General features: G+C 42.4%; 1 protein-coding gene across 5 annotated transcripts; it reads right to left on the bottom strand.

Moving 5' to 3' along the window:
• Positions 1-2,146: 2,146 nt before the first annotated feature.
• toporsa (topoisomerase I binding, arginine/serine-rich a) lies at positions 2,147-7,850 on the bottom strand. Of its 5 annotated transcripts, none has more exons than XM_015345926.2 (2): positions 7,573-7,850; positions 2,147-5,590 (listed from the first exon to the last, which is right to left on the bottom strand). In XM_015345926.2, the coding sequence occupies exon 2, from the start codon at positions 5,585-5,587 to the stop codon at positions 2,702-2,704; it is 2,886 nt and encodes a 961-aa protein (XP_015201412.2). In that variant the 5' UTR covers positions 5,588-5,590; positions 7,573-7,850; the 3' UTR covers positions 2,147-2,701. The 5 variants fall into 5 exon arrangements, with proteins under 5 accessions (XP_015201412.2, XP_015201413.2, XP_069048568.1 ...); XM_015345927.2 differs by having other exon boundaries at positions 7,577-7,850; XM_069192467.1 differs by having other exon boundaries at positions 7,733-7,849.
• Positions 7,851-9,952: the final 2,102 nt, after the last annotated feature.

The following is a 9,952-nucleotide window of genomic DNA, read 5'->3' as shown; positions in this document are numbered from 1 at the left end:
GATGATACAGTAAATGCTGCTATTTAACACCTGGTACCACCTCCTTTTACTTTGCGGAATTTTATTAAAGGGTTAAACAGAGAAGTAAATAAATGTCGCATTAATTTTCTGGATCTCAATTGTAACAAATATGACTTTGTTCTTTGCAATACTATCATGATCACATTCTAACATAACTCGGTTTTTTTTAAGTGAAAGACTATCCAACCTGTAATATTCAGTTACATAATTTTGGTTCCTATTTTATCGGTATTTTGAGCTGACAGTCAGGAATAAAGGGCTGCTGTTTTATGAATGAAGTGTCTTTAGTCTTTTGCATCCTGAACTGTTTTTTAGAGATGGGGGCTTTCCTTACTGCAGCCCCTCGGGGGAGCGTGGTCATTTTGTGGTCAGAAACAAAGCATGATCTAGCAGATTTGCTTTTCCGTGGCTGGGCTGTGACTCTTAATGTGTCACAATGAACTGTAGTTACCTGACTTTGCAAAACCTGTAATTTGAAGTAATAATAATAATAATAATAATAATAATAATAATAATTGCTTACACTTATATAGCGCTTTTCTGGACACTCCACTCAAAGCGCTTTACAGGTAATGGGGACTCCCCTCCACCCCCACCAATGTGCAGCCCCACCTGGATGATGCGACAGCAGGCATAGTGCGCCAGAACGCTCCCCACACATTAGCTAGCAGAGGGGAGGAGAGCAGAGTAATGAAGCCAATTCATACATGGGGATTATTAGGAGGCCATGATTGGCAAGGGCCAATGGGAAATTTGGCCAGGACGCCGGGGTTACACCCCTACTCTTTTTGAGAAACCCCCTGGGATTTTTAATGACCACAGAGAGTCAGGACCTCGGTTCTACGTCTCATCCGAAGGACGGCGCCTGTTTACAGTATAGTGTCCCCGTCACTACACTGGGGCATTAGGATCCACATGGACCCTGCTGGCCCCACTAACACCTCTTCCAGCAGCAACCTTAGTTTTTCCCAGGAGGTCTCCCATCCAGGTACTGACCAGGCTCACACCTGCTGAGCTTCAGTGGGTTGCCAGTTGTGAGTTGCAGGGTGATATGGCTGCTGGTAAGTAATGACTTAGGAATATGTGCACGATACTTGGTTGAAGATATGGGGCTGCGATGACTTCCCAAAGGAAACCCCCTGAAAAATTCCAAACAACCAGTCTGTGCATTTAGAAAGAGATGACCCTGTAAACTCATTTCTTCATTAGATATGGCTGCTGGCACAAGTCAATATATTAATCTACAGTACATTTTAGAAATTTTCCCTCATTTATATTACATCCCCCAACGAAACACTTATTGAAAGATAAAACTCGAAAAATCTAAAAAAGTAAATAAAAAATAACAGGTACTTATAGGATTATCAATTTACACCATGAATCACATCACGTTCCACTGCTATTCTCAGGCTTGTCACCTTGACATTTGTATCTTAAAACACCATGATACACCCACTTCCTCCCACTGACACTGGAAGCAAGGTGATGTAGGATTGTAAGAAAGGGGGCAGGTGAAATTAAAATTAAAATTAAGAACATGCAGTTTATATAAAAACTGTTCTTTAAGAAACACCAAGTCAGATGAAGGATTAAAAGGGAGATAACAATCAAATATATCTTATTTGCAATAAATAATGCTATTAATCACTTTAAAAAACAGTTTATAACAGTCCCATAAATCGCTGTAACCTTAGGTTTTTCCAGGCTTTCTACTTTTTAATTTTTTGTAGACAGAATAAAAATCAATGCTTCACTTGAGTGTCTAGTCCCCCGTTATGTCAATTTGTCCAATTCTTATTCATTTGATCATAACCATTTAATCCAACTAACCAGCCAGGCTGGAGATATGTTCGTATTTCAAAGTATTTTTTTTTTTAATTTGGTTCTGCAGCAAAAGTGGTTCTCGTAAAAACAAAATGGAAAGGAAGCTTATTGGGATAGATATAAAAAGTCTAAAATAAACCTTTTAAATTAACAAAATCATGTCATTTTGCTACAATCTGAATAAAAATTAGTATTTTGTAATGGGACATTTTAAGACATCCCTCGACTGAGGGCTGAGCACGCTCACTGACCAAAGCAAAAGCAAAGCTCTAGATACAATGCAACTTAAAAAAAAAAAGACTTGTTTTAAACATTTATTTCTTTTATAACAATTCTTGCAAGGTGGAAGTTCAACTGTCCTCAGTCCAAAACGTAGTCTTTATGCGATTAAAATATGGTACACGCAGTATTTAAACAAAATCCACAACTGCTCCATTTCGCATTACCTCAAGAATAATGCTTGAAGGTCACTATCACCATTGTGAAAAGCAGCTATTTGTCAAGTCTTTTCCCTGAGAATGACTGTACACTGTCTGTACAACTTCTAAAAGTGACTGGAATGGTTTGTACACCTTCAGTTATCAAGTCACAGGCTCAATAACGTGTAAATGGTGAAGTGGAAAATTTACATATTCTCAAGTCTAGAGTGAAAGGATAAAATGGATAAAATCACTAAACTTTACATCTGGGTGTTTTTGAGGGAATATCACCGATTACATAAAGATACTTTCATAAGATGCACCTGTTTTAAAAAAAAAGATAATTTGATCTCCGAACAATTTTATTTTTTGTATGCACTTTTGCTTAATTGGCAGTTCAATTCATGATGTCCATGTACCCAGAAAGGGTGGAACGTCTAAGGAGGGGGGGTGCAGGCATAGTTCAGGTGAGGGCTCTCATTTGGACATTCAGTCTGAGAACCAGTAGCCAAGGGCCCTGCCTCTGCTGCTGTGGAGTTTCCTGAATCCCTCTGCTCCAAAGAGTGGCGTTCCCTGGCGTTCGAAGGGCTTGAGCTACTTGCATCACCCTCCAAGGCAAAGGATGTCTGTGCAATTACACTACACATAATGTCACACTTGTCACTGATTAGACCATCTATTACAGAGGCTGCCTCAGTCTTCACCACGTCCCCATGACTGTCCTGATCAACTGACAGCTCTCGCTCCTCAGTGACTTGCAAGCTAGTTTCAGGCACAGTGGTCTCAGCACAGCTGCCAGTAGTGGTAGAAACCTCATTTTCATTGATCTGGCAATCTTTGCCTCTCACACTGCCGTCACTGTCACTGTCGATGGTGATAACAGTCGGCGATCTCTGAGGTGCTCTGTCCTTGCTTCTGTGCCTCCTGCTTTTCTTTTTGTGCTTCTTCTTCTTCTTGTGGTGCCGCCGGCTCTCTCCCGTGGCCTTCCCCTCGTATACGATCTCCACACTCGGGCTTCGGCTCTTCCTTCGGGACTTCTTGTGATGTCTTTCGCTGTTCTCCTTCCTCTCCCGGAGGCTGGATGAGGAGGATACGTGCGACTTGGATGCTTTGTCTTTGGAGGTCGCCTCCAAATGGCGAGTCTTGTATTTCCTTTTCCCACTTGGTTTTTCAAGCCTTGATCTTCGGTGAGCTCCATGGGATTCCCGGGAACTTGTGCTGGACAAAGTTCTTGAACGCCTCCTTTCCCGGCGGTGGTGGGAATCCCTGTGACTGCTGCGGCTTCTACTTCGGGAGCGAGAACAGGCGCCATAGCCTGGGCTCATGCAGTAACTAGTGTAATAGGACCTGTTCTGCACATACAATGAATCGCTGTTATCTCTGTCTCTGCTGTAGCGACTGTAGGAGTCCCAGTGGTATGAATAAGATTTCTCATGGTTGTGTCTAGAGTAGCTGTAGTCCTTGTCCCGACTTATGGGCCATATAGCATCCCTAGAGGAAGGATAGTCTCTACTGCGTGATCTTGAATGCTGCCTGCTTCTTGAAAGCGTGCTATCGCTGTTTATCGATATGGTTGGGCTCCTTACTGACCAACTCCGTTCTCTGCTTCGAGATCTCCTCCTGCTCCTATGATGAGACCTTTCTTTGCTCCGTGACCTCGTTCTGTCTCTTGACCTGTTTTGCCTGTGTCGCCTTCGGTCATCCTCATAAGCATGTCTGTCTTTGCTGTAATGTTTTGAACTGCTTCTGTCTTTCTCTCTCGAAGCCCTCTCTCTGTCTGCTGAAGGTGAACTCCTGCGTTCAGAAGGCTGCCTTTCTGTTTCACCAAATGATGACCGATCTTGGTCTTTCCTCTCCAACATCTTGCTGGATTGATCACATCTGTCTGGAGATTTGTCTTTAGACAGTGAGGAGCATACAGTAGACGGTGGACTAATGCTACAGAATCTAATGTGTTCAGGTTGTTCTGGTACCTCTGCAGTTTCATTGTTGACAGACTCTTCAGAATCAGAGGACAGCTGGACAAGTTCAGGTGTCCTTTCAGCCATTGGCTTGACATAACCCACAATCACGCAGTCTTCTTCACCTGATGAGGCATTGCCACCTTCATTACTGGCTGGATCAGTTTTTACTTGATTGCTCTGTTGCCGAGAAGGCCCAGGTGCCCTTTCTTCCTCTCTGCTGCTCTCAGACTCTGATTCACTGACAGACCGTGAGGGCAGCTGTACCTGTTCTACTGTTGAGTAAGATGGGCCAGGAGTTTCATCGTCCCACGGCGCTTGGCTCAAGCCACTGCCTGCCACGCTGAGGGAAGGGCGATTCCGCTCTCCAGAATCAGCTTCATCGGCCGAAATGGTAATGACTGATGAGTCCGAGCTGCTGCCTTCTTCATAAGACGGTGCAGGGCAGTCATAAATGGCATGCTGGTCATAGGCATCCATATTGTAAGGGGACCGTGCAAAGCTGATAAACTCATGTAGGAAGTGGTCAGTGCGAGTCAGCAAGAAGGGCCGCAGCTCATCCTGGATGGCTTGGTCTTCCATGTTGTATCTAGTGATGCGGGACATGATGATGTGTTGCACAATGTTCACCAGAGAGCCATGAGCACCGTAAAGCACAGTCAGCTCCCTTTTCAGCCAGGGCACGAGACGGTGTAGACAAGCTGGGTTCCTCTGGAAGAATTCAGCAGAGATGTCCCGATAGCGCCCCCCATCTCGGACACTCCTTACCCGCACGCCAGTGCGATACAGAGCCCGCCTGAAGTTGATGATCTCTTGTTCCCGCATGTGACGCACAGACCTTCCCTCAATCTGGGCTCTCCTCCTTGCAGCCAGCCTCAGCATCATGCGGTGAATTCCTCTGTTGTGCTGCTGCGCGGATGCACTGCTCAGGCTTTCAAACATCACCCCATTGTCTGGGGGTGGCGATGTCCTCCTCGGGGGATTGAACTGCCTGCGCTCTCTTGTCAAGGTGGTGCGGTACCTGAACCGATGCCCGTCTGGGCTGCCAAAAGAGCCGTTTTCCGTCGGGCGCAGGACGAATTCCTTGAAGTCGTCCTCGGCTTTTACGGTGTGGAAGATGGAGTTGAAAGGCTGCTTGCATAGCGGGCACTCTGCTTTGTTTTTGGACCACTCATGTATGCACCGGAAGCAGAACTTGTGAAGGCAGCGGTCCAAGTGTGCCATGTTGTTGAATTTGTCCAGGCAAATGGGGCATTTGGAGTCTGGAGATGCTTCCACCAATACAGTCTGTGACACTTTGCTGGCTCCATCTTTGGGGGAAAACTTCTTGCGCATCCTCAACTTCTTCTTGGTAGATGCCATCACCTCAAAAATAAAAAAACAAAAGCGTGTTACAATTTATAAAGTATATTTCAACACTATAATATACCCCAGTGTTGTGCAGTCTTTTTTCAATATCTTAAAAATAACAGAGAATTTCAAACCACAAAAAATCATCATAAAGTGCAATAATAATTAAAACAGGTATTAGCTGGAGTGAAATCATTCCTTAAATACTAGATTGAAATATAGGTGTTTAGAAATAAAAGGGACATCAACAATGCATCCACATATCAGTGCATTTGTAGATGTCTCAGCTTTTAGCAGTCAGCCAAAAGGCTTACAAATCAAGGAAAAAAGATCTTGAAACCCTGCAAATTGAAGAACAATGCCACAACTTTGTTGTATTCAATAATAATGAGTCTTTTTAATTAAAAAGAAAAGTTCTGTTCCTACTTAATTAAGAAGTTCGTTCCAATAAACAATCATGAATGCCTCAGAGTCCAAGTACATTTAGTTCATTAAGCTATTAGAAACCAAAGAAGAAAGATCGGTTGAATGACATCTGATTTGTTTGAACACATTTCTTATGTTCTAGTTCACGCTATCTCACAGATTAAGCATCTGAAAAGTATGAATACCTTTCACACCTCAAATATCGGGTTAGTGTGACCAAAACATTTAATTAAATAGGCCTCCTTAGACATTTTACTTTGCACAAAACTAAGTATTATACAGTCTGACAAGAATTCAACTATAAATAATGAGGCTATCGTCTTGGATAACATAACTTCTGTATTATATGCCACTGGAAAAGATATCCTAGTGTGGCACCTGATGCTGCTGAAACTGTCCCAGTGACTGAGGCTCACAGACAAGAACGGCAAAAGACACTACTACTTAAAACAGCTCTGTGTGCCAAAAAGTGTATTTTTTGCAGTTGTGTATTACCGAAATCATTAGATTTACTTTATGTAACTCCTCAAAACAAATGTACTTGTTTTGGATGAGCATGCAAATCGTTTTGGCATTTCTGCTCCATTTTTTTACAGTAAATGCAGAAATATAGACAGTCTGACGTATCCAGACGTCACTGAAATTTCGCCATGTCTCCTTCTCTTACGAACCTAGCTTATCTCGGTTATATAAACGATACGACGACTTGAACAAACCTGTTAATATTTTAAGCATTCTATATATGCCGTTCAATAAATACTTTGGCAAAATTGAATAAGTGCTAATTTTTTTTTTTACTAGACCGTAACGATATATTTCACCAAAACGACAAACGTTCATCAAACCCTACAGGCATAAAGCCTCCCATTGTAAAATAAACTACACAACTGTACAGTATGTTTATGGGTACATGTACTGTATGTGTGCCAGAAAATATGCTAAAATACAATTAACACAGCTAAAAATAAATACAGTACTGTGAACTTTGAGCAGGCTGCCTGTATTATTCCTTAAAAACTAGTATTACAGCGAAAGCAGGCTGGACATTGAGCCAGCGGAACTGACACTGACACAGTGACATTCCGGCTGACTCTCGATAACCAACACAGTGCAGGCGTCGCCGTCCACAAACGTGATTCCGTGTTGAAATCTAGGAACCACACGCAACTAAAAACTATCGATTGTCATTTTCCTATCTGCACCCCCGGAAAGACCTGGGAACAAGTACTGGAAGACATTTTGATTAGACTGCCACTTCTCCCCCGACCTGGTTAAACATGGCAGATACCATTATGCACACATTGGCTAAATATCTACTGAAATACTAAATATCTACTGAAATATTGTTGGTACATAATAACCATAATAACCCTTCCTTTCGCATTGTAGAGGCCTAAGTGACTGGGTTATTTCCCGAAATAGCATCTCGTAGTCTTAACCCCGCCTAGGAACTAGATAACCAATACGTACCAATACACAACTCGTTAGCCCACCATAGTTCCTTAAAACTGAACTAGCAAACGACATGAAAGATATACAAGAAAGAATAGGCAGAGCAAAAGCTTTCTTACCTACCAAGAGCAGCTGAGTGGCTCTTTTAAGTTTTGCTTTTTTTATGCCACTGCGCCGGTCTTTCGCGGGCACGGTGCGTCAGAGGAAACGGTCACCCGTCACAGACATCACAATCAAACGTCATGTAGGACAGACTTCAAAGTTAAACGTCATTCTCACCTACCAAGATGACAAAAAATCGCCGATATCCGTGTTATGGATACAACAATTTCTCCCCACAGCGAGCCTGCAGTTTTAGGCCTGCGCTGCGAGACGGGGAGGGAGGGCTCGGTTAGCGAAGGGGAGGCCGTGGCGCTCCTGCCCCCTGGCGGCCCGGAGGAGCCAACGCGTACAGGGCCTCTGGTGGGGTCACCCACCCGTGACCGCGCAGTTTTGAGTCGCTTTCAACTGCTTATTCGTCAGCAGCGACAATATGAGAACACTAATTCATACACACAGAAGTATGGGTGACAATATGATTTCTCTCTCAGGAGTTACTCTTAAGACACAGTGTACGATTGCACTGACGTCTCCCGCGGGGAAAAGCGGCGGAGTCTACATCTATACGGAGAGCATAAGCGGAAAAAAATGTGGAAGTAAAACAAATCATGTTAGTGACAGTGCGACCTGTTTTGTTTACTTACAGTCATGCTGACTGTTTATTACTAAACTAATTAGAACAACATAAAGGGTTTGATGAATGAATCTCAACTTAAGGCATTATCCTACCCTTTGAATATTGTTCACAAGTGGTTTTATTTGCGTATTCCAAATATTTAATATCGACAGTGAATAATGTTCGTAGCTTCAACGAGCTAAATAATTGGCTAAATCTTGCATTTGCGGATTCATATGTAAAAAAAATAAGATTTGGGCATTAAAATAGCTGACGCCCGGTGGCGCTGTGGGTGAAGTCTCTTTGGAAATCAGTTGGCTTTCCGCAATGCAAGGCGGTGTTTACTCGGACTAACCCGCAGCGTGTTGATGGTGTCGTTTTTTTAGACAAAGGCTGTTGCTACTGGTGAAAATTTATTAGACAGAAGCTGTCCGGAGGTGCCAGGCGGGTACAAGGTGTTCCTGATGTGAGACAACATGATTTATGTCAGCCGCAGAGCTCTCGACAGGATGTACTCACTCGTAAGTGACCGACAAACCTGTCCTTCATAATGTACGTAATGAAACCGAGAATATAGTTTTTAGGTTCGCTTCTGTAAAATTGCACCATTTAAAAAGGACGGGGTGCAGGGAGTTGATCAGTTCTGCTGCGATGTTGTTTTTTGCCCCTGTATGTGAACTCTGAGCATTCAAACTCCCCGTGTTGTTATAAATTCAAACTGTAAGCGTCTTACCCTAATGCACAACTCATTCCAATATATATTTTTTATGTTTCCTACTTTAAGTGGCTTAAAACCAACTATTGGGGGGGAACTCAAGCCTTAAAATTTAGTAAAACGGATGGATGTATTTCAGTGTTCAGTATCTTCAGAAAGTCCGTTCTGAGCCATTTATTAGTTTTACGATTCTCAACAAATTAGTCTGAGGTTCAAATCAAGTTCCGGCAAAACTGTGTGCAGATTTTGCTGTTCAGACATAAATTTATATTTTAAATACTATTTGTAATATTGTAAAAAAAAAACAAATTTTAAAAGCCGGTTATGGCAACTGTTATTGTTCATAGTTTCCAGTATTTTTGTTTTCAAATTATGGAAAAAGCATTCAACTCTTATTAGTGATTATTCAGGGGGCAAGAGATTTAATTTTCAGTGTGATTTATACAGCAAGCATTTTCATACAAATTCATTAAAAGACTTATGTTGAAGTTTAATGGTTTTATTTCTAAGGTACTCTTGGCAGTGGTACTCCTGTCCTGGGGATACGTCATATATGGAACGAGAATAGCAGCACAGTGGCAGCTGGAAAAGCAATTCAAGATCAATAACTGAAGTCCCTGAGGAACTGAGGCGTGTGGACGGAGGGGGTTAAATGTACCACCCAGACCAACCTGCAAAAGGAAGATGAACCTTATGGATAAATAAACTTTCTGCGAGATGGAATGAACTGTATTCAATTCAATTTATGTCTGTATAGCACCTTTCACAACAAGGCACTTAATGCAAGTAACCATACATTTTGTGAATACAGAACAGAAGACAACAGAGGAGAGGAACCAAAAACTCCTTAGTAAGAAGAAAAAAAACCTCTAGGTGTCCAAGGTCAACTGGCTGCCCAACCCCTTAGGGCATGCTAACATTATATAGTAAAAAAAAAGGAAATGAATGAGGGTATTAATCCATGATGTTTTCTGTATGTCAGTACTCCATGCACATCTCTGTAGACCAGCAAAATCCTCCTAAACGATAGCTATATCCACGATGTCCCTCTGGGATCCAAAGTATTTGC

Source organism: Lepisosteus oculatus, chromosome 1 (assembly GCF_040954835.1).
Source record: "Lepisosteus oculatus isolate fLepOcu1 chromosome 1, fLepOcu1.hap2, whole genome shotgun sequence".
Classification (NCBI taxonomy): domain Eukaryota; kingdom Metazoa; phylum Chordata; class Actinopteri; order Semionotiformes; family Lepisosteidae; genus Lepisosteus; species Lepisosteus oculatus.
Note: the sequence above shows the minus strand (reverse complement) of the source record. Positions and strands in the feature narration are given on the sequence as shown.

Coding starts and splice junctions, on each gene's coding strand:
- toporsa (XM_015345925.2), bottom strand. CDS start 7,528: ATGTCGTTTGCTAGTTCAGTTTTAAGGAACTATGGTGGGCTAACGAGT. Junction 5,591..7,471: donor GGCTAACGAGTTGTGTATTG/GTACGTATTGGT, acceptor TTTATTTTTGAG/GTGATGGCATCTACCAAGAA.